This window comes from Alosa sapidissima, chromosome 11, assembly GCF_018492685.1.
Source record: "Alosa sapidissima isolate fAloSap1 chromosome 11, fAloSap1.pri, whole genome shotgun sequence".
Classification (NCBI taxonomy): domain Eukaryota; kingdom Metazoa; phylum Chordata; class Actinopteri; order Clupeiformes; family Clupeidae; genus Alosa; species Alosa sapidissima.
Genome location: NC_055967.1, coordinates 36,970,828 through 36,994,648, shown reverse-complemented (window position 1 = coordinate 36,994,648; position 23,821 = coordinate 36,970,828). Strand labels below are relative to the sequence as shown.

Sequence of the window (23,821 nt, the reverse complement as noted above, 5' to 3'; positions counted from 1 at the left end):
ATTTTCAGCACAAACACACACACGTTTATATGTATAAATGTCTTATCTATCGTATGTTCTGTATTGTATGATGTCCTGCTTTGGCAATGCAAAGAAATAGTTGTCATGCCAATAAAGCTTTAATTGAATTGGAGAGAGAGAGAGAGAGAGAGAGAGAGAGAGAGAGAGAGAGAGAGAGAGAGAGAGAGAGAGAGAGAGAGAGAGAGAGAGGAGAGAGAGAGAGAGAGAGAGAGAGAGTAAAGACCCATTGATCATTCTCAGAAAAGCGAGATAATCAAATGAATTTAACCACATGCAAATGCTGAGCTATGAAGTGGTTTCTCAACTTTGCATAAACTCATGATCATGTTCAACATCCTGCACAAATGAGAAGGCAAAGTGTTCTCATACGGAAGCCCTTCCCTGGTCCTCCTTGGTAGCGATTGGTATGCATCAAGTCTTCAAAGCACATTTGTACTGGACTAAAAGGATGGCCACTGGTGTGACAAGAGGGCAGTTGGTCTAATTAGCAAAACTGCTAGGACAGCAACACAACCTGCGGCCCACTGGCAGCGTGGTGACAGGTTATAAATATTCATACTGCCTGTAAGACCACTCCAGCCCTGACTAGAATAAAAGAAGGGACCGTTACTGACCCAGGCTGTGTTTTACCACAGAAAGGTTTCTGCTTTAGTACAATAAACGTTTGGTGACCCGGGCTCAACTGCAAAAACGACAAGTCCAGTGACGGGAAGCTGATACACTTTGAATCTTAGCGGAGTCTAAACATCATGGCTGGCTGAAAAGCACATCAGTCAAAGAGTTGTGTGGAGTTACAGAGCATCTTCATCCAAGCTCAAAAACCCCACGATGGCCCCTCAGAACAAATGCAACCAATGTCAGCCAGGGAGCACAAGCTGTGGAACACTGTCCATCCGAGATCTAGACAAGCACAGCAAAGACGCTTCACTTAATAACAAATTCAGCTTTAATGAATTCGGCTTCCCCTTTCCCCTGAATGGATGTCACATGTTTCTGGGATGCATGCAAACCTGCTCACAGTGCCAGCTGGGGACATAACTATGTGGGTCATTCGTTTATGCAATTAACACACTATACAGGACCCTTTTAGTCAGGCAACAGCGGCCGGTTTCTGTATGCATGGCCACCCACCCATGCCTGCCTCTAACCCAGTGGAACCTAGACAATGGTGACCACCAATGGATGACCAGTAGCCCTGTTTATGATGCGCACATGACTATGGAGGCCTCTCTTCCAAAAAACTCAAAAAGAACCAGTGAAGGTGGTGTTTGGGCCTGTATTCAACTGGCCAAGTAACTGAACCAGTGAAGGTGGTGTTTGGGCCAGTATTCAACTGGTCAACAATTTTTACTCATGAATTTCACTGTACTACACACTGTACTACACACTGTCTGCATCGTTTGTGTATTTAACCAAAAAGCCAGAGGCAAAAGCTAGATAGATACTTTATTGATCCCCAAGTGTAAATTCAAGAATTCAAGCAATTCAAGCAAACATTCTCCAACCATCCTTCTTTAGGTTACAGTGCAGTGTTGATATGGCCGTATGTCCAACCATACTTCTGTACAGGTTACAATATTGATATGGCCGTATGTCCAACGGATAGACCAGAGCGCTGTTGAGAAACTGCTGCTGTTCATGTTAATGTCGTTTCTCTGGCAGGCCGACCAGTGGCAAGCCGGCCTGGAAACCCACGCCAACCTCTTATCTAAGGGCCGAGAGTCTTATCTCCGATTTAAACGGCCACTGCAAGGCTACACATCCTCCCGGTGGGAGAACACGCCCAGAGCAAATACTGTGCCACTTAATCTTGAGGCCACGTTTAATCATTGGCAACGAATGAGTGCCAACACAAACACACAAACACCTCTCAGCCTTCAGCTCCAGCCCCTTCACTCCTCCCTGTGATTCGTGAGTCCCTCCTCGGGCTCGGTTGAGTCACTTAAAGCACTCTGGAGCCATGTGATGTCAGGGGCAGCAGCGTGCCTTTACAGCAGCGAGTCATTTTGCGTAAGCTACTGGCCACTCTTGTACACTGCGTCGTGTGTCCCAGCGGGTCATTTTGTGTAAGCTACTGGCCACTCTTGTACGCAGCGTCGTGTGTCCCTGTGGGCGTGGAGACTCGGTGACTGTTCACGGCCACAGAACAGTAGGGAGGGTGTGCTGCCGGGCCCCAGGCAAAGCGGTGACCACAGGAATGTTGGCCTACTGCTGTACAACAGTAAAATATGTTACTGAGATAGACTATGCAAACGAAGTAATGATCCTGCCAAACACATTTCATTACATACTGTAGCTCTAAATAGAAGAACACTCCATACCGGGTGCCTGTGAACACATGACAAAACTATGCTGTCATCTCAAATGTTCTTCTTGTGAAATCCAGACAAATCATCATGCTTACAGTATATTGATCCTCTGGTTTTGTTATTGCAGGTCTGTTTCATCTCAGCTAGGGTTGGACAGGTCAGCCCAGAGGGCTACAGAGAGCAAGAGTCCTGTTTAGCAAAGGTGAGGTGTGGACACACGATGCCACAGAACCAGTTGTGTCCCTGACTGCAAGGCAAACCTCAGGCCATTCAGGCCATCCCAGCCCATGAGAGTCCTGCAGCGTTGGGCTGAATACAGCAGCTATGCAGTCAGTCATGCAGACTATTAAATCACTGCAAAAAGTGATATCTTACCAAGTGTTATCATCTTATAATAAGATTTAAAAAAAATCTAGTTAGTATTGCTTTTAGTATAAAGATACTTACTTTGAGCTTTCTTGTAAGATTATTGGACTTAAAATAAGTCAAACTCTTCTTAAATTAAGACATAAAAAACAAGCAAATTTATCTGCCAATGGATTAAGAAGTACCCCAATTTGAGATGAGATTTAAGATTTAAGACAAATTGACTTGATATAGGCAGATAAATTTGCTTGTTTTTTATGTCTTAATTTAAGAAGATTGACTTATTTTAAGCCAAATAAAAAGGCTCAAAAGTAAGTATCTTTATACTAAAAACAATACTAACTAGATTTTTTATCTTAATATAAGATTATAACAGTAAGATATCACTTTTTGCAGTGTACACAGACTGTCTGCACTTTACAGCCCAGAAACAAGGTCCCCGGCTGCCCTATACAACACTCCAGCCCCTCCAGCACCAATGAGGTGACACAAACACACACACACACAGGGCTCTACAGTGTGCCCATTTCACTCGCACATGCGAGTAAAAATTATGCCGTGCGAGTGCAAAAAAATATTTAGGCGCACTGGTGCAAATGACTTCTAACCATGTCAATGTTTGTCTACAAAATACACCGCAACATCGAGAAACATTACTGGTGCAAACCATAGAATCACGTCGCGAATGCAGCATAAAAACTACACCTCCCATAAACGTTAGCAGTTTCGCGTTGTGACTCGCTAGTAGTCGCTTCTATCAAATCCAAGAGCGCGCAGAAAAAGCGGAAAGTTAGACTAGCCAGCCAAGACGCAAAGATTGAAGAAATTAGTTCTTCTATCCACCGAATTCATTGGATATAGGAGGAACAGGATGAGATTCTGAGAATGCAGTGAGAGAACTTAGGAAAGGTAACTTAACATGCCTTTTAGCCCAGTTGACGTATTGGCTGCAATATGCAAAATATAGCTGTAGCGAACCGGCACAAAAGTAGCCTCCCGTAATACTCCCATTTTATTCAAAGGTAGAACGCTACTGACAACTCCAGGCTTCCACGCATGCTTGTTTGTTTACACCGATTACAAGCTGAAGCGCACAACGAAAGTAGGCCTAACGTTTGCCTACTGCCCCCATCAATGCCCCTCATCACACACACACACACACACACACACACACACGTTTAAAAATAGAACAGAGCCCACTACCATGCCTAAAGGGCCGGGAGCATGATAGCTGCATGTTGGACCAGACACAGACTAAATAGGCGGCTACTGATCTCATCAGGGTCTAGTGATGTTGCAGCTGAACAGAGAAAAGGCTGCATTTACGTGTTTGGCAGGGGTCAGAAATGGAAGAAAAACCTGCCATTACAGATTATGTACAAGGCTGGTTAATAGGTTGCGTGTGAACATGTTTACCGGTATTCTCAAGAGACAGAAATGCACTAACATGTCAGCATATGTAGCTACAGTAGATTCTGCCAAGTGCATATATGTTGTGACCTGCAACTAATTCTGCAAAAGAGCAGGCAATGAAGCTTGTTTGTGGGTCTATATACCGTGTGTGTGTGTGTGTGTGTGTGTGTGTGTGTGTGTGCGTGCCTGCGTGTGTGTGTATCTGAGAGTGTGTATGTGTGTGTTCATCTGTAAGTGACAGCCGCAGAGCTAATCGCTGGCTTTGGTCAGCTTAGCCTGTGCCAGTCTAAGAGATTATGTACGTTTGTCTGCACAAACAAAGGGAGACTTCAGTGGCCATGGTCTGAAAAGGTCTCACTAAGAGCAATTAAAGCTGGCCGTGCTCACCACATAATGCCACCAAACTCAGCCCACTACAGGGAGCGGAGCGGCACAGTAATTACCCCACAAAATGGCTTCCCGTTTACTAGAGGGGCAGATGGGGGTAGAACGTTCTGACAGGAAGATGAAGGTGTTTTTCAGTAAGTGCAACACTATCATATGAAAGCCCTTCAAATCTATACAACACAGCTTTTAGTCACACTACCATCATATGAAAGCCCTTCAAATCTATACAACACAGCTTTTAGTCATACTACCATCATATGAAAGCCCTTCAAATCACACAGCTTCGGCTGGAAATTTCGGAATACTGAAGTAATTCTGACACATGATGCCATCGTTGAGGAACCACTGCCTGCCTAATTAAAACACATTGCCTCTGCAGGAACATTCGGACACAGTCCATGCCTATGAAATCTCTTGGCTGTTAGAGCAATCAGGGCCCACTAAATTAAATGTCACACCAATGACAAATATCTCAGCCGCTAACTCAGATGACCAAAGACACAAGAGGAGTGGACACGTCATCCTTGCATATGCCAAGTACACCTCTCAGCTATGCAGGGGAGATTTCAATAGCCAGTGATAAACGTGCCCCACATACTTGTGTTGTGTTGCTAAGCGCAAACATATTATAACCACCATCATTTAGCCGTAAATGAAATAGTGATTAAGAACAAAAACTATTATATTGAATTAATCTTGTAAATGTAGAGTGTGCATTCAGCATGCGAGGGCATTCAGAGTGAGCTGCACTAAAGAGTACAAGAGGCCACATTTGTGCATGCCTGTGTAATGCACAGGTGTTTTTGAGGACAGTAATGGACACTGATAACCTTGAGTGTGTCAAAGGGAGATACTGCTGGTGCTGACTTAATCCACTCAGAGCAGAAATCAACTTGGAGTCCAATTCAGTCACAGGAGCCGGAGGCGACTCATAAAAATGCCCCAGAATTGCCTTGGAGCGCTGACACCGCCGTGCCACACAGTTCAATTTGTCTGGCCGATGCCAGCTGCCACAGTAACCCATCACTGCCAACCACACAACCTCAGGAGAGAGGAACAAGGATGGAGGCTGTCTGAGGTACTCACACAACCTCAGGAGAGAGGAACAAGGATGGAGGCTGTCTGAGGTACTCACGCAGGAAATGCTTCTCCAGTAAGGCAATCTCCAGGTGACCTTTGACCTCGTTGAGCCGTTCGGAGTCGGTCCTCTGGAAGTCCTGGATGGCCATGTTGAGAGAGCCCTGTCCAGCCTACACACACAGGAACAAACGACAGGAGACGCTTTACTTCCGTGACACATTAGACATCTGGTCACAACCCACTGACAAAGAAGGCAAATAGTCTTAAGGACTATTCACACAAAGAACGACAACAATAACGATAACTATAACTATAACCATAACGATAAAAGCGTTCACACTGAACCACAATCAACAAGGTCTCTCCTTGTGTTAATGAATGTGACGGTTAAAATTTGATGGGTTCTGATTGGCTATTAGCTTTTTATCGTTCTGAAAATCGCTCTGAAAGTGATCCCCAACAATATCGTTCTTCATGTCGTTATCGTTATAGTTTATGTGTGAACGTCGTCATTCATATTAACAAGAACAATATTTATTTATAGTTATCGTTCTTGGTGTGAATGGGGCTTTAGACTACATAGCAGGTCAACATACTACTGTATTGTACATGTACATATAGTGCAGGTAAGCTGACTGAGACAGTGGCAATGAGAGAGAGGTTGCCCTAAGTACAGACTACAACAAAATAACTAAAAACACATTCTCCAGAAATAACTTCAGCATATTTTACAACCACCAAACTGCTTTCAGCACCCTGGGTACAGATCATCACAAAAATCATTTTTTTAAATCAAGTGAAGCACTGTATGAAGTCCAGGGAAACCAGCAGAAAAAAGCCACATTAGGAATAGAAGTGTTGATAATAAATGTGCAAAAAACACATATCCTTTGACATTTAATATTCTGCAGAGCATACTTAATGTTCAACAATAATAGTCTAGCAGGAAGCAGTCCTTTGTGAAACACATATCAGAGGGAATAAGTTACTGATCAGCTCCTAAAATACTGAAGCAGAGAGAATGCATTATTTAACAAATAAGACTGATTTTTTTTTTTTTTTATCAGACGCCTCCAATGTCTCATGTGTGATGATGGGAGGGGCGGGTTTCATCAGTGACATCACCTTCATGGAAGTATGAGATTATTTTAAGAAAACAGGAACAATGTCATCTCTCGAGCTGTTTCCATGGAGACAGAAGACAGAGCAGGCAGCCTTCCGTGTCAGTCGTGCACCCATGGTCTCATACCCCCACCCCATACTTTCACATCATAACCCATCTTAAATACAAAGTGGAGTGAAAGTTGGTGCCAACAGATGGCTTTCACTGACAAAACAAATGACAATGAGCAACCTTTCAACACAATAACAAAAGTTTCAGTGTTGCAACTTGCTCTTTACCACTCCCCCTTTTGTGGGCCAGTTTACATCAGACCAAACTCCATTATCACACTGCTTGGCAATGGACTCGCACACAATACTGAATCACCCAACCTTAGTACAGGGAGCCGGTGAGGTTGCTTCAGTTTTAATGTTTCAATCTTAAAAACCGTGACAGAAAGCAAGTTTCACTGCTTGACCCCTCTAGTCTCACATAGCTGAGGTAGATCAGCTATGATTAGTGCTCCAGTTTCAGAGGGTCACAACTCATGACAAAGATAATGTTTACTTTTAGTATGGGCGTCACAGCCATTCTTATCTTTTACCCCAACAACAACCATGGCGTTAAATCGGGAGGCTGAAGTGCGTACGTGCCCCTGCTCAAGCCTGCGTGGAGGGGACTGAAAGAGCACAGCGCTGAGGCTGACACCTGACACCCTGAGGCCTGCCGGACCTCCAGTGGCGGCTCTGAACTCTGCTGACCAGGACACATGGGACCAGGGGCACCTGCCTCGGTCATCACTTCATGTCTCACTAGGCTCAGTCCAGACTCCAGCCAGAGGCCATCGGGACAGGCGGGACAGAAGTCACCCGAAAGTGGACTGAGATCAGCATCATTTGGACGAGGGTCAGAGGCTCCGTCTAATCTGACCTGCATGGCCTCGTTCCACTGCCATGAGCTTAGATTTCAGGCCAAGATGGACTCCAGTAAACACAGATAGCTAACTCTGCTAGTAATTATTTAGCAATTAGACAACTTAATCAAAAGCAGTCAACTGTGCTTAGAACTACCGTATAAGGATTTCAACTTCAAAAAGGGTACCGCTGAGCTGAGAGAACTACTACTACTGCATTTTATACCAAAGCATAGCATGGGGAAAATAGTTTCACGAGTAGCACAGACAAATTACATTATTGTCCATGCTGGGCTTGCTGTGTGACTTTAAGATACTGTTAACTGTTAAACATTAACCTCATACGAGATGGAATGAATGGGAGAAGCTGGACTCGAGACTTCTTCAATTTTTCAACCAAAACAGCAGGCAATGCTTTGGACATTCAATCAAATCATCATGGAAACAACACATCTCTATGGTCAACAGGAAGAATTCAACTCCGTCATGCCACCGTAATACACCCCCTCCCCCCCAAAACACACGCTTGTCCACCAGTCTCATCTGGATCCAGACCCGCAGGAGGGCCAATCAGGAGCGGGACACATCAAAAGGATGTTTGGCTGGAGGCTCTTGGAAACCGGGAGCCTCTGGTGGCTTCTGTACACCATCAGACTTAATGAAGCCGTCAAGAGCACTTCAAAACAAGAGGAGCGCTGCCCTGCTGCCCTGCTGCCAACCACAGCGCAGGGGCAATGCCCCACCATCGCACTCATACGCACTAAAATCACTTTTTTAATTACGGAGCGCTAGAACTTAGAAATTCATGAAAATAAAATGTGAACAATTAAGGTGTTTTACACTCCAAATACTAACTTGGAAGGGCATGTGTACCCTAAAGATTGTAATAAATGACTGATCTACATGTCCACGACGCCTCAATGCATTACAAGAGCCTCCACAGACCCAGGGGAGTAAAAGGCTGTAATGGAAATCACTGGATAGTGATAGATAATGAGCTAGGAGATCTTTTGGGAGCGTTAGTCCTGCTCTCTGTAGGAGTTGTCGAGAGCATGGCACAGTTCTGAAGTGACAGGAAGCAGTTCTCGGGGGGGGGGTGGGGGACTCACAGGGTCTCGAGGCTCCTCCGTCTCCTTGATGGAGTGGCGAGGCCTCATCATTGGCGGGGGGATGTCATCGTTACACTCGCTGTCTGAGGCGTTGGGGGACTCGGCCAGGTCCAGGAACTCATCACGCTTCTGCCCTCTGAACCGGATCTTGTCCAGGCGCTTCAGCATCTTTAACACCGATCCTCTCGTCTTTATCTTAACATGGCGGACAACAATCCTGTGGGGGAGACAAGAGATGAAATGTCACATTTACTTGGTTCCATGAGATAGCAGGTTCCATGAGATAGCAGGCAATCCACAAATGAATGTAAACAATGTCAATAGCTACTTGCTACTATTATATTGATTCTGATACGAAACTCGGCATTTGTGGCATGTGGCATGAATTGAAAGTTATTGTGTGCAAGCTCTTGTTGAAAAGTCTTGTTCACAGTATAGTTTCCAGGATTAAACCTACCATGGGCTATTGTTTACAATCCAAATAAAGACAACTAAAAATGAAACAAAAATAAAGACAGACATTAAAGTCTAGCAAGTACCCAGAAAGCCTTTGAGCTTTTCTGTTCTGTTCCACTAGAGACACAATCCTCCCTCTAGGAGTTACCAGTACCAAGGACTAGCACACTGTAGGCCCTGTCTCAAAGCCACTGTATTCAGACTCTCTGAAGTGGTACAGCCCTTCCTAGAGGGCACAATGAGCCGTGTGAACTTGGCACAGAGTGAGTGAGACAACAAGAGAAAGAGAAGCGGAGAGGGAGAGCAAAAGAGAAAAAAAGACAGAAATGCAGCAGCAAGTGATTTAGACAGAGAGAGAGAGAGAGAGAGAGAGAGAGAGAGAGAGAGAGAGAGAGAGAGAGAGAGAGAGAGAGAGAGAGAGAGAGAGAGAGAGAGAGAGAGAGAGAGAGAGGCACCGAGAATGTCACAGAGAGATTGAGGAACTGAAAGAAAGAAACAGAGGGAGAAACTCTGACGTGGGGCTCGAATGATCTGGGGACTGGCCTGGCACCCTGCTCTGTATGTAGGTCAGACGGCAGGCCGGGGGTCCTGGTCCCAGCAGGCCTCAAGCCCCGCCCCCTCAGGGACAGAAAGAGAGAGGGAGGGAGGGGAGGAAAGAAGATGTCAGGCAGAAGAAAGTGAAAACACAACAGATGAAAAGTAACAGCGATGACCTCCCCAGCCCGAGAGAGTGAGTGAGGGGTGGGCAACAGCGATGACCTCCCCAGCCCGAGCGAGAGTGTGAGTGGGTGGGCCACAGAGGGCCGGCCTTGCCAGGGGGCACAGAGGGACATGCTGGCAGAGGGGCACCACGGGAGGACCAGGGCCGGGCAGCAATGGGCAGAAAGCAGCACCTCCAGCGAGCGGTCACTAATTACTCCACAGCATGCTTATACACGGCAGCAAGTGCTTTGGACTGAGGGACTTCTCACTGGTCTGATTAAAGTCCTTTCATGAGGCTCATCATCCACAGGCCTTTAACCAAATCATCTACGGAACATTGATTCACAACCACGCTGCTTTGTGGCCTGTGAATGTGCATATATTTCAGAGACATTCAGAGAAGTAAAATCATGATGGTATGGAGGTGCTTTAGAAATTGTTACTTTCCATATTTTCATTATACTGAACATGAATTGCTTTGCAACCTCAACACTGAATTATGCCTGCAGGTGCTCAAAAATGCACACAAAACATCAAAGGAAAAGATGAACAGGAAACGTGGGTGGAGTTCACACGACCATTTCAATCTTTGTGACTCTGAAGCCATTTTTGAGCTGACAGTTACGGATTAGGCTACAGCACAGACCTCTGCTTTTCCACCAAGTCCTTATGGGTTGGCTTCAGCCCAGTGCCACCAAGTCCTTATGGGTTGGCTTCAGCCCAGTGCCACCAAGTCCTTATGGGTTGGCTTCAGCACGGTCGGCCACCAAGTCCTTATGGCTTCAGCCCTGTGCCACCAAGTCCTTATGACTTCAGCCCTGTGCCACCAAGTCCTTATGGCTTCAGCCCTGTGCCACCAAGTCCTTATGGCTTCAACCCTGTGCCACCAAGTCCTTATGGGGCTTCAGCCCTGTGCCACCAAGTCCTTATGGGTTCAGCCCTGTGCCACCAAGTCCTTATGGGTTCAGCCCCACCACCAAATATCATCCAAACAAACCCTCTCATCCAGCTCGTCCTGCACAGTCACCTCTTCAGTTCTTCAAATCACCTCCCTACTCTACTCCCTACTCCCCCACTCCCTACTCCACTCCCTACTCCCTACTCCCCTACTCCCTACTGGCCTACTCCCTACTCCCTACTGGCCTACTCCCCCACTCCCTACTCCCCCACTCCCTACTCCCCCACTCCCTACTCTACTCCCTACTCCCCCACTCCCTACTCCCCCACTCCCTACTCCCCCACTCCCTACTGGCCTACTCCCCACTCCCTACTCCACTCCCTACTCCCTACTGGCCTACTCCCCACTCCCCACTCTACTCCCTACTCCCCCACTCCCTACTCCCCCACTCCCTACTCTACTCCCTACTCCCCCACTCCCTACTCTACTCCCTACTCCCCACTCCCCACTCTACTCCCTACTCCCCCACTCCCTACTCCCCCACTCCCTACTGGCCTACTCCCTACTCTACTCCCTACTCCCCCACTCCCTACTCCACTCCCCACTCCCTACTCCCTACTCCCCTACTCCCTACTGGCCTACTCCCTACTCCCTACTGGCCTACTCCCCCACTCCCTACTCCCCCACTCTACTCCCTACTCCCCCACTCCCTACTCCCCACTCTACTCCCCCACTCCCTACTCTACTCCCTACTCCCCCACTCCCTACTCTACTCCCTACTCCCCCACTCCCTACTCTACTCCCTACTCCCTACTCCCCACTCCCAACTCCCCTACTCCCTACACAAAGCGTCTCCTTGCGGTTTACTTTACGGGGTATATTCATATATTCATCCTATATTAATCCTTTGTCAGTCTACTATTCCACTGGAAGGGCAACCCATTATCCGTTCATACTGTTTTTTCTTGCAGCAACATAACCGGGTTGGAGCCAGACGGGCTCACAGAAAAGACCCACAAACAAAGCAGTTGGACGGTGCAGATGGACTGCGTGCCACCAGAGACGAGCTTATTGTGTTTGGAGAAAAGAGCCGACTCCAGAGAGAGACACACTTCAAACCCACACATCCGCCCCAGCCTGCTTCTAAGAGCAGAAAGAGCACTGTATTGCAGAAATGAATACATTTCTCTGGTATAACTAGTCCGAGAGAGATACTTCTGCAGCATGAGAAAGGGCTGACATAATGAATAAATGACTGTGGTATAACTAGTCCGAGAGAGATACTTCTGCAGCATGAGAAAGCAGTGTTTCCCACTTGGTCTTGGTAGTGTATAGGTCTAATTGAGTGCCTGTCACTTTAAGACGTTTGAGGGAACCCTTGCAATTGTAACACAGTTGAAAGGCTGCTGATGTGTGGATGCAATTCATAACGTTTTCTACATAGGCTAGTTAAAATAAAGGTTCACGTACTTCTCCTTGGGACAAGCACTTTTGAATTTTGGTAAACACTTTTCCATTTCCATCGGGATTTTGCAAACATTCAGTGTCAGAGTCAATAAAATGAGCTTCAACGAAATTGACAAGCAGCTGTAAGTAGGCTATGCATGCTAAATTCGACATCCAAACAGTATTCTAACGTTAGCTTTGAGATACTGCTTGATTTCATAACTTAACTCAGTTTAGTCTCAACAATGTAGCCTACTATGTTGTGATAAGACCTTAGCAGAGTTCACTTCAATGCAGCAGTTTTGAACAAATTTGCGCAGCATGGTCACGATGCTAAGCGGATTTAATAGCAATTTAGCTAGACGTCTTCTATGCAATGCTTCTATGTGGCAACAACAATCCTTCAACAATCGTGAATATTTTGTTAAATGCACATGCAGAGGAGTGGCAGCGGGCTACGAGAGAGAGCGGGGCGGGGCAAGGAAAGGCTGCGTGCGTAAAAAGCGCAGCTCAATGGCAATGCTAGGATTTGAACTTATATTTAAATTAAATTAAATTAAACATAGTTAGTAAACAAAATATTAATCTGTGACGGCCGATTTTTATTTTGTGGCACCCCGCCACAGATTAGTCAATGTATGGGAAACACTGGAAAGGGCTGATATGCTGCAGCTCCATCTTAAACGGAATGAAGTGCAGAAGTACTGAGGGAAGACAGGATGAAAACACCAGAAAGACCAAATGAGACATGGAGAGAAAGGACTACTCAAACCCAAAATCTGCTTTTAGCTGCAAGCCCATGTCATGCAAGTTATACAGTTGAGCAATTGAGTATGGGAATGCCAAGAGAGATGGAGCAAGTCTTAAACCGTCAGAGTGGGTGGGTGGGGTGCAGATGAAGCATAGGCTAATAATAACCGCAGATTCTATAAGCATGCCATGTTAGGAACTCCATCACTGGGGCGTTTAACATTCATGAAATGAATCAACAACCTAATCCTGCAGTAGCCTACAAAATAGCGAATGGATCGATGAACTCGGTGTGTGAGATGGTTTAATTGAACCCTGCCCCCTCCAGTGAAGCTTTGCAGGTGTCCTTCAGTTGAATCTCTACGGTCTCCCGCTCTTCTGAGGTGTAGCAGCAGAATTCAAACTGAAGGATACCCGTCTACAAATTGGCGAATGAAGTCGTTGCCCTGTTGCCTTCTCACTGTGTCTGGCACTTCCGTTTAACTGCTACATTGATTCATTACCTCGCCTTTCTAGATATAGGCTACGTCTGGTTGTGGCATAGAATTCTCATGTTTTATTAATGAAAGCCACCGATCTGCTGAACCGAACACGGCGCCATAGGAGTAAGCTTATAGAATGAACTCACTGGTGGATATAAATCCAGATCGTAAACAAAAATGACAAAAAAGAGCCCAGACACAATACTGTTTAGAATGAATGTTACAAAGACTTCAAAATATCTTTTAAAAATATTCATTACTGCCTACCTGTTAAAACCTTATCTGTGCCCAATGACTGCCATTCCGATGATGTTCCGTGGCAGTTGAACCCCCATTGTGTCTGTCAATTTGTTAGACTACTGAGTCTGACTAACCCGGAGTCACCACACTGTCGTTGTTGTCCTCGTCATATTAAAAAGTACTAGGCTATTGAACAGCAATGCCTCCTAATCTCGCAAATATTCAAGCAGCTGCCAACATCGCATGGGACGGTGCGAGATAACAAAGCGCGCAACAGTAGGTGTTGGCTTGGGATCAACCTTACGACACACTGTAACAAACACCCAGATGAAGGAAGTAACGTTATCGTAGACTGAACGTACAGGAAGGCTACAGGTAAAAGTGACATCGTAGGCTAATCCTACATAGCCTAGCCCACCCCTTAAAGGTATTAATTTATGCGCCACATTTTACTTTACAACAGAACACTGGTTTGCATTGTCCATGCAACGAGCACATTTGCGTTTTCTGTCAACACTCAAATAGAACTACAAATGACAAAACATTCCACAAAAGATTTAATAAGATTGTTTTTTTTTTTAAATGTGCTCTTACCCAGGCCGAAATTCGAAACAAAGTTTCATTAACAGTAAGCGAGGTTCGCCCCCTTCAGCCAGCCAGCCAGCTCAGAGCACGCGGAGAAATGCGTTGTCGGCCTCTCGCATTCAAGCACCTCGGTTCGTTTTTATTTCTAATCGTTTACCTTTTGAATATTGTCTTGAATAGTCTTAGAAGAAGTCCACCCAAGTCTGCGAGTAGGCTAACCTGTTTCTATCTGTTGTTGATTTTCACAGAGACATACCAGCTTCACACCAGGAAATTTCGTCAATGTCAGCGACTGAGTCTCTTAAAGGGGACGTTAATTGTTATGAAGTTATTAAGAAAACGTTTAGGCCCGTAAACAGCCTCTATAAATAATGTAGCATAATCATAAGCAGCCAAGATATATTGCATGAATGTTAGCCTATTAAATAGACAGACCGGTATAAGTTCTAAAGTCTACATCAATATTAACCTCTGAACAAGCATGGAAATACACTGCTGATTAAATCAAGCAGATTCGCTCGACGTTTCCCTGTCAGCATTTTAACAACGTGGGCTTCAAATTGCGGTTATGTTGACGGAGTGCATATGATAATCGCGTTATGTTTATAATAGATCATTGCAAGCAGTCTTGAGTAGTCAAGCCCAATGACTGTAAAACTATTTTTACAGTCATTGGGTGTGAGAGGAACACCAAATGTGTAATGTTCCCAAGAGTGATGCAAGTATGGTTGTGTTGCGGCCCTCACCTCACCTCTGAGAGCCCCATGCCTTGTCTTCCCACTGATGCTCAATTGGATTGAGGCCTGGTGACTGAGCAGGCCACATCAGTAATCTGTATTCACCGTCATTCATGCGCATGAAGCACTCCTGTCCTGGCTAACTCTTGTCTGGTCAATCTAATCCATCCTGGACCCTGCACAGTTCTGCTGAAGACACTCTATATGCAGATGCCTTTCGACCTTTAAATACTGTGTCAGAAGGACAAAGGTAGCCTACCCTACAGTGTTAGTAGTAAATTATTGACAATTTAGGGTTTTCTTAGTTTATTTGTTTATTTTATTTTATTGTAGACTACAATGCATTTCAGACCATTGTAGATCAGGAAGCATCCAAGGAATGGATACTTATATTAATTTGGTCAACACTGTAACTATCACTGAAACATATTGACTCTGAGTCTAAAGAAGACGCATGGGCATCGAAACGTTAGTCGTTTTGCACTAATAAAATTCACTAAAAGCTTTGTGTGCTCCGGTCCTGCTCCTTGGTCCTAGATAGACCTTGGGTTTCCTCATTGACTTCTGCGTCCTGTTCCGTGAGCACCAACCAGGCTGAAGCGCAAGTGACCCCCCTGCTACATCACTGAAACATAGTTTATGCATTGGCACAATACATAACATACTGTTTCACAACATGCTGTGGTCTAGTCTATGCCTTCTCACCCCCATGATCCAGTGGTGATAGGCAATGAAACATGCTCATCTGAAGTGGTTCCCCCCAAAACAGCTATATCCAGCATGCACTTCCACATTTCCATATTTCCCTTCACTACTCCATTACAGCTTCAACTTGTTGCCTTTGATATACACTATAATTAACACCATGTGATATACACTATAACTAACACCATTTGATATACACTATAACTAACACCATTTGATATACACTATAACTAAGACCACTGAGCGCAAGTAAGTAGGCTAGGCCAATATTTTCATCTCTGCTGCCTTAACAATTACAGCCGTGATCAGAGCATTGTGAGGAGTGTCCATCTAGAGCACTGGGTGGCTGACCAGAGCATTGTGAGGAGTGTCCATCTAGAGCACTGGGTGGCTGCTCCAGCTTGCTTGTGTGTCATCTAAAAGCTGTTTGTGGTAGTAGGTAAGTCATCATAGCAGGCAAAATATATCAAACTGATCTAACCTGCCATATAAAGTCACAAACACACAGAACACATATAGCCTTGAGAATTTAGATTCAACTGAATTGTGTATAGCATCTACCATCAGTTGAATCATAATTTATCATACCACTTACGGTACTGAGGAAATGTCATCTGGGGGATCCATTTCAGGGAGAACAGTGCAGCACAGTACTCTTGAGAAGCAAAGAGGGGCTATTTAAGGACAAATCAACTGAACCAGAAGCCAGTGCAGTTTCTTTAACCTTTGATACGTAATGATCAATGCAATGAGTTTAGATAATGTTCAGTCAATGGCTTCTTCATTTTGTACAAAGAATTTTAACCCTTCGCTCTTTGTTACAGTTTAAATCTTCCACAAACTGCTTTGTGTTCTTGTTGCAATTTTTTAAAAACATATCCAAATGCCCTATTTGTTACACTGAAGTTTATTATGCACCTGAACTAGTACATATAGACCAAGCGTTTGGTATTTAATGTGTTCAGTAAAGTTTATTATGCATCTGAACTAGTAGACATAGACCAAGCTTTTGGTATTTAATGTGTTCAGTAAAGGTTACTGTATCTGTATTTCATACAGTCCATAGAAGCATAGAGTGAATCTGAAATTAAATATACTTCGATTTGTATCGGGCCTATGTCAATATAAATAGGCCTGATAAACTGTTTTATTTCAAAAAGCCATTGTCAGACCAGGAATTAACATGAAACCCTACTTCAAAAGATGAGATAAATAATCATTGAAGCTGATGTCAGCAATGTTAACTGTTTTTGCTGACTTAACCTCCATTGTCAAACTGACCACAACTTTCACTTAGCTGATTACAGAGCACTGAAAGCTCTTCACAAGGCTTTTTATAGTCAGTTTAAGGGTTAGGGATATTTAGAGAATCTTCCTCTGGGATAGCCAAGGGGATGTGATGAGATCCATTTTTATAACAGAGTAGGCTACTTCACCGGCTTATGAGGCCAGCCATGCAACTTAATTAAGGTAACTCTTCCTTTTTGCTTACTGTTATGTCAAGTTAGTCAATAAATTATTGTGCACATAATTAAATAATAAAATACATGCAACTGAGCAATCTTAAAGAAAAGACGTTTGCCATTTTATTTTACAGTGGTGTTCCTTCCAGTGTCTAAAGACAAAACAATAAATAGTTTTTTATTACATGTATTGTATTTCTCCAGTGTCTGCAGTCATACATGGTCTGAAATATAAAAATTGTGATCCAAGTAACAATATCAACAATGACTTCAGAAAAGTGTGATGTTTGAGTATGGATACATTTTCATATCATCATGGCCATATCCTGGGCTGTAGCCCCAGAGGTCTTGCCCTTACCTACTCATCTGAAGTGATTTTTCTGATACATAGATGTTGATGTAAGCTTGTGTATTAGGTGAGAAGAGTGCTAAGAAGCATATTGGTTTGGCAGTACATCTGGGGATTGGCTAGCACATTTGACTGGAGATGCGAGACAGCAGGAAATGCAGCTCTACTAATCTAGGGAGCTCTACTAATCTAGGGAGCTCTACTAATCTAGGGATCTCTACTAGGGAGGATTTAACTCCTTTTGGGGTGCTTGATCAGAAGAAAGCACTTTCAGCGGCAGACTTAATATGACGAAGGCACCGTGGTGTGCTTAATCATTTTTAACACTGTCTCCATGGTAATAATAATCATAATAAATCTTGTCAAGGCTTAACCTAATACATCACTGCATTTATGGATAAAAATGGAGTTGGAATCAGCTTTCAAAAATGTCTCTATTAAGCAAGAACACTGTGGTTTATGAAACAGCATTGGTACAGTAATAGATAACGGCGTTGGCACTCACTGACATTTCAAAAGGCTTCAGGATTAAGGGTTTAAAAAACGGATCGGGCAGGTGGGAATTTATATTTCTCTGTATAATATCTATTTCAGTCAAACTACACTGTATTGAAAAAGGCCTGCAGAAGCACAGAGCACAAATAATCTAAATGTGTTACCAAAATACAGAATGCTGAAAAAATCTTGGCCTATCACTAGCAGCTGACTCCTACAATTACTGAGGACTGAACTAGCCATAGGCTTACAAAAATAGTTTGACAAGTTTATAATGTACATTTTTGACTGTGCCATTTGGTTCTTTTGCTGATGCAATCACTCCTTTAGCCTTGTGGGATGCTTCTTTAGCATGTTCAGTTACATGTTTATATGAAAATGTCCTGATATTCAGATGAAAGAAAAATAAAAAAGTTCAGCACTTCTTCATGTCACATATACAACATAAATAAATAAGAATTCAAACATGACCAGATATGAACACATTAAATGCAAATCACTATTTGAATAGTCCTGCCAAAGACACATTTGGATTAAATGTGCTGTGCATGGTTATGTTTAACTGATTACTGTAACTAACTTTACCTTCCTAACTATTCGGTCTTCTCAAGAGGGACTGATAGTACGACGTGAAAATAGGCACCACATTTATCATCTGTGTTCTACCAAAAAATGTCTTGGACTGTAAAAAAAACAACAAATAACACATTTAAACAGAAATACAATATGGGTTTAAAAAAACTAATTACAATTTACAAATGTTTATTCCAACTATAAATCAATTAAAGTACAAAATATCTACAACAACAAGCAAAAGGTACTTATTTTGAGACTTAACAACAAGGTCAACAAGGTCCATATTGTGCTGACTTCTTGACTTTATGAGCGTAAACTTGCCTGCCTTCACTAGTGAAGACTAGATGCTGGAAGAGGGGCCACTGAATGAATACCGTGCTTGAGCTCTCTCAGAAGAGGGGCCACTGAATGAACACCATGCTTGAGCTCTCTCAGAGCGGACCTCCAAAGAGCTCAATAGGCCCCGCAAGTCTTGTCCATGGCCATTTCACATTGCGTCACGTCAAGTCAAGTCTTGGCCATTTCACATTGCGTCAAGTCAAGTCTTGGCCATTTCACATTGCGTTGTGCTTGGCACGCGATAGGTCTCAGGTCACAGGTGTGTGCAGGGCTCAGTCACCCAAATGGAGTCCTCGTCTTGATCAGTGGCACTTACTTTGCTGTACATTCTTCCCTTTTCTCCTCAGGCCAGGGTGAGGACCACAGCCATGCAGACTGTCCTCCACACGAGTGAAGTGCTGTGTTTGGCCAGGACCACAGGTAGAGTTTAGTCCCCCACAGGCTCCTGTAGAGTCCTGTCTCCGCAACCTCATGGGAGACACTGTGGATCCTTCTTGGAACGACAGAGATCTGCATGGACTCTTCAGATAGAGGTCTCATTGCTTCCACTGCAAGAAGGATAAAGTAATAAGACATTATATATATATATATATATATATATATATATATGTATACATATATATATATATATATATACATATATAAAAATAACACATCTATCAAACATCTGAGTGCTACTGAAGTCTAATGGCTACCATTATCCCATGATAAAATAATCAGGATATAACAAAATACTTCCTCATACTCCTCCTTATTAGATATGATATGAGGTAAAATAGATGTTTCACCTCAAAAGTTCTGGTGCTGGATTTGATTTCTTGTTTGGTGTCTCCATATAAAAATGGTGACTGATAGTTTTCAGCTCTAGCACCCATGGATATTACCTCTGGCCTGAGCTGATACTAACAGCAATTAATTGTATTGGATACAAAACAGGTTGGGAAGCAGATAGGGTTCGGTTGCTCTATTGGTATCGGTGAGCCTTCACCTTTGTAGCACAAGGATCTATCCCATCAATCTACGTGTTAAGACCTTATCTTGCCAATCCTGCTTTCTGGAGCACACATCTAACCTGGCCAGACAGAGAGTAGTAATAAAAGTGGCCACTAGGTGGGGTGGTAGATAGCTTTATCCACCTTCTCCAGGACTTGCATTTAGACTAACTAGACTTGGGTGGATTTTAGATGATGTTCATCACAAAAACATCCAGGTGGATATTATTAGATGTTCAGGTAAAACTTCTAACCGAATTTGTACCCCTGAAGTAGGTGTAGCAGGAGACTAGGCCATGATCAGGTGTAGCAGGAGACTAGGCCATAATCAGGTGTAGCAGGAGACTAGGCCATGATCAGGTGTAGGTGTAGTAGGAGACTAGGCCATGATTAGGTGTAGCAGGAGACTAGGTAATGATTAGGTGTAGCAGGAGACTGGGCCATGATTAGGTGTAGCAGGAGACTAGGCCATGATCAGGTGTAGCAGGAGACTAGGCCATGATCGGGTGTAGGTGTAGTAGGAGACTAGGCCATGATCAGGTGTAGTAGGAGACTAGGCCATGATCGGGTGTAGGTGTAGTAGGAGACTAGGCCATGATCAGGTGTAGTAGGAGACTAGGCCATGATTAGGTGTAGCAGGAGACTAGGCCATGATTAGGTGTAGCAGGAGACTAGGTAATGATTAGGTGTAGCAGGAGACTGGGCCATGATTAGGTGTAGCAGGAGACTAGGCCATGATCGGGTGTAGTAGGAGACTAGGCCATGATCAGGTGTAGTAGGAGACTAGGCCATGATCGGGTGTAGGTGTAGTAGGAGACTAGGCCATGAGCAGGAGGAGCAGGAGACTAGGCCATAATCAGGTGGAGCAGGAGACTAGGCCATGATCAGGTGGAGCTGGAGACTAGGCCATGATCGGGTGTAGGTGTAGTAGGAGACTAGGCCATGATTGGGTGTAGGTGTAGTAGGAGACTAGGCCATGATCAGGTGTAGTAGGAGACTAGGCCATGATTAGGTGTAGCAGGAGACTAGGCCATGATCAGGTGTAGTAGGAGACTAGGCCATGATCGGGTGTAGGTGTAGTAGGAGACTAGGCCCTGATTAGGTGTAGCAGGAGACTAGGCCATGATCAGGTGTAGCAGGAGACTAGGCCATGATCAAGTGTAGCAGGAGACTAGGCCATGATCAAGTGGAGCAGGAGACTAGGCCATTATTAGGTGTAGCAGGAGACTAGGCCATGATCAGGTGTAGCAGGAGACTAGGCCATGATCAGGTGTAGCAGGAGACTAGGCCATGATCAGGTGTAGCAGGAGACTAGGTAATGATTAGGTGTAGCAGGAGACTAGGCCATGATCAGGTGTAGCAGGAGACTAGGCCATGATCAGGTGTAGCAGGAGACTAGGCCATGATCGGGTGGAGCAGGAGAGGCGGGTCACTCACTCTGAATCTGACCCATCTCCATCTCCGTCTCCGCCGTTCACGGGCTCCAGCTCTGTGCCCAGCTCCACGGTGAGGCCGTTGCGAGGGGGCACGGGCAGCCTGGGCGGGGGTTTGATGATGGAGCGGATGCCCCCCGTGATGGAGCGGATGCCCTCGGTGGAGTCGATGGACGGCGTTTTGGAGGGAGTCGTGGAGGAGTTGTAGTCACTGAGCTTCTCCCTTAGTCTGTTCTTCATGTTCTTGTCTGTTAATGGAGGGGGGTAGGTGATCTTGTTCTTCAGGATACCTAAGAGGCCAGGCAAGCATGAGCGCACACACACACACACACACACACACACACAGAAAGAGACAGACAGATACACAGAGCATGTGAGAGAGAGACCATAAAAGATGATACAGTACATTTTGCACGTCACATGCTTTGATTCAAACATAAAAGTCAGATTACAGCCTTTAATGGAGTGACCCAATAAGTAGCATGATAGTCCAATAAGATCCAATAAGTAGCATTCCACATTTGACTGAATTTCTCCATTTGTCCCTACACACACAACAACACACACACACACAAACAGAGGCCTTTCTCTCTTTCTCTCTCTTTCTGTCTCTCTCTCACCTTTCCTCTGTTCCGGTTGGCGGTTGCTCCTGGGTTGGCTGGCTGGGCTGAGCTTCTCCTGCGGTGCGTCTCCGTTGTGGTTCAGCTTGTACTCCTGATGCAGCTCCACGTTCACCTTGGTCTCCACGCGCAGCTCCTCCCCCCCACTAGTATCTTCCCTCTCACTGGCTGTGGGGGGCTCCACGGGCCAGTAAGGCTTCATCTGATTGGACACTGTATCCACTGAATAACACAACAATCAGTCAGTGATCAGTGTTAAGTAAGCGAACCACTAATGTGTGTATGTGTATACTGTATATGTGTGTGTGTGTGTGTGTGTATGTGTCTGTGTGTGTGTGTGTGTGTGTGTGTGTGTGTGTATGTATATGTGTATATGTATGTGTGTGTGTGTGCGTGTGTATATATGTGTATATATGTATGTGTGTGTGTCCATACCTTTGGGGGTGCTGTGCATTGGGGTTCTCTCGTTGTTCCACTTGGGCTTGGGGCTCATGTCCTCGGCCTCACTGTCTGAGGAGTGGGAGGAGGCGTAGGAGCTACTGTGCTCATCCACAGACAACTCGCTGTCAGAATCAGAATCTGAAACACACACACACACACACACGCACACACACACGCACAAGCACACTTTTGTTATGTCATAGTTTCAGTGAAAACGTATTTTATTATGAAAAGGTATTTTATTATATTTTAACAACTGATCAGAGGCACTGGGCACTGGCCGCCTGTCCTTGTGCTCGTCATAGTAAACTCCTCTTGAGTGAGGAAAGCTGATCTGGAGTGAGAAGTCTCTCCTCACCAACACCCTTTTTGCTCTTGCGGTAGAAGAGGGATGAGTCGCCTTCGTCGGGACCTCCTTTGGCCGAGGTGCCCTGGGATCCACCTCGTTTCTGGGCCGAGTCTTCCCTGCGGTCAACACACACAAACACACACACATGAGACACATACCCAAATACACACACAAACACACACACATGAGACACACACACACACAGACACTCGCTCTCAGTCAGCGCCTCCCCATTCCACAGCAAGGTCGTAAAACACACATTTAAAAACGGCCATAAAACCTGAGTCACATTGCAGCTCGGCCGTAAACAGAGACGTACCGCACTGTGCACATAATTGGAAGTGAGTGCTGGCCTGACATGACAAATAAGCCCATTCTTCATTAGATAAAACGATTTTCCCCCATGAGCAAAGAGCAGAGAGGTCATGCAATGCATGAACTATCACGGGTGTGTGTTGTGTGTACAGTGCTTGTGCATGCACATACACACACACACACACACACACACACACACACACACACACACACACACACACACTGCTAACAGGGCTGAGGGACAAGACATGTGTCACTGGACCATGGAGAGGACACATTGTTTTCTAATTAAAAAAACACAAATCTATTTATTAGCCATGGCTCTTAACCAGGATTTATTAACCATGGCTCTTAACCAAGACCAAGAGTTAACATCAAACACTTCTTAACACTTCTCTATATGTATATATCACTGCTATCATTGCCTTTGATGCATATCACTCATCTCCAGTCGTGCTCTTCCAGGCATCTGAGGTATCACTGACCATCTACAGTATCACTGACCATCTACAGTGTCACTGACCATCTACAGTATCACTGACCATCTACTGTGTCACTAACCAAAAGTACAGATGTTCTCTGAACATTGCTACTCAGACAACATTGGTCCAATGACACAAAGCCAACTGACTAGAGAGCTGTTTGGATACTGTAACAGTAAACACTTAAAGCCAACTGACTAGAGAGCTGTTTGGCTACTGTAAACATGTAAAGCCAACTGACTAGAGAGCTGTTTGGATACTGTAAA

General features: G+C 44.7%; 2 protein-coding genes and 1 long non-coding RNA gene across 9 annotated transcripts in view; 1 reads left to right on the top strand and 2 right to left on the bottom strand.

Annotated features, from left to right (window-relative positions):
* gramd4b (GRAM domain containing 4b) overlaps positions 1-14,562 on the bottom strand; it is a 40,289-nt gene extending 25,727 nt beyond the window's left edge. For 3 of the 7 annotated variants that reach the window (XR_006035069.1, XM_042110061.1, XM_042110062.1), the window contains exons 1-3: positions 14,269-14,557; positions 8,701-8,917; positions 5,632-5,746 (exon numbers count right to left, since the gene is read on the bottom strand). Coding sequence is in view for 6 of the 7 variants with exons in the window: in XM_042110061.1 (XP_041965995.1) it covers positions 5,632-5,746; positions 8,701-8,917; positions 14,269-14,297 (361 nt within the window). In the remaining variant the exon portion in view is untranslated. Of the gene's footprint in view, positions 1-5,631; positions 5,747-8,700; positions 8,918-13,701; positions 14,220-14,268 lie in introns of those variants that run through there. The other 4 variants (XM_042110066.1, XM_042110063.1, XM_042110065.1 and 1 more) reach the window with 4 other exon arrangements.
* On the top strand, positions 13,949-19,336 carry LOC121723895. The gene is made up of 3 exons (XR_006035075.1): positions 13,949-14,049; positions 16,001-16,140; positions 19,271-19,336. It is a non-coding gene; the product is annotated as an uncharacterized LOC121723895 (long non-coding RNA).
* The window catches only part of celsr1b (cadherin EGF LAG seven-pass G-type receptor 1b), a 62,631-nt gene continuing 56,074 nt past the window's right edge, over positions 17,265-23,821 (bottom strand). The window contains exons 31-35 of the mRNA XM_042110048.1: positions 22,768-22,874; positions 22,404-22,547; positions 21,969-22,190; positions 21,353-21,638; positions 17,265-19,471 (exon numbers count right to left, since the gene is read on the bottom strand). Of these exons, the coding sequence (XP_041965982.1) occupies positions 19,447-19,471; positions 21,353-21,638; positions 21,969-22,190; positions 22,404-22,547; positions 22,768-22,874 (784 nt within the window). The 3' untranslated portion in view covers positions 17,265-19,446. The remainder of the gene's footprint in view (positions 19,472-21,352; positions 21,639-21,968; positions 22,191-22,403; positions 22,548-22,767; positions 22,875-23,821) is intronic.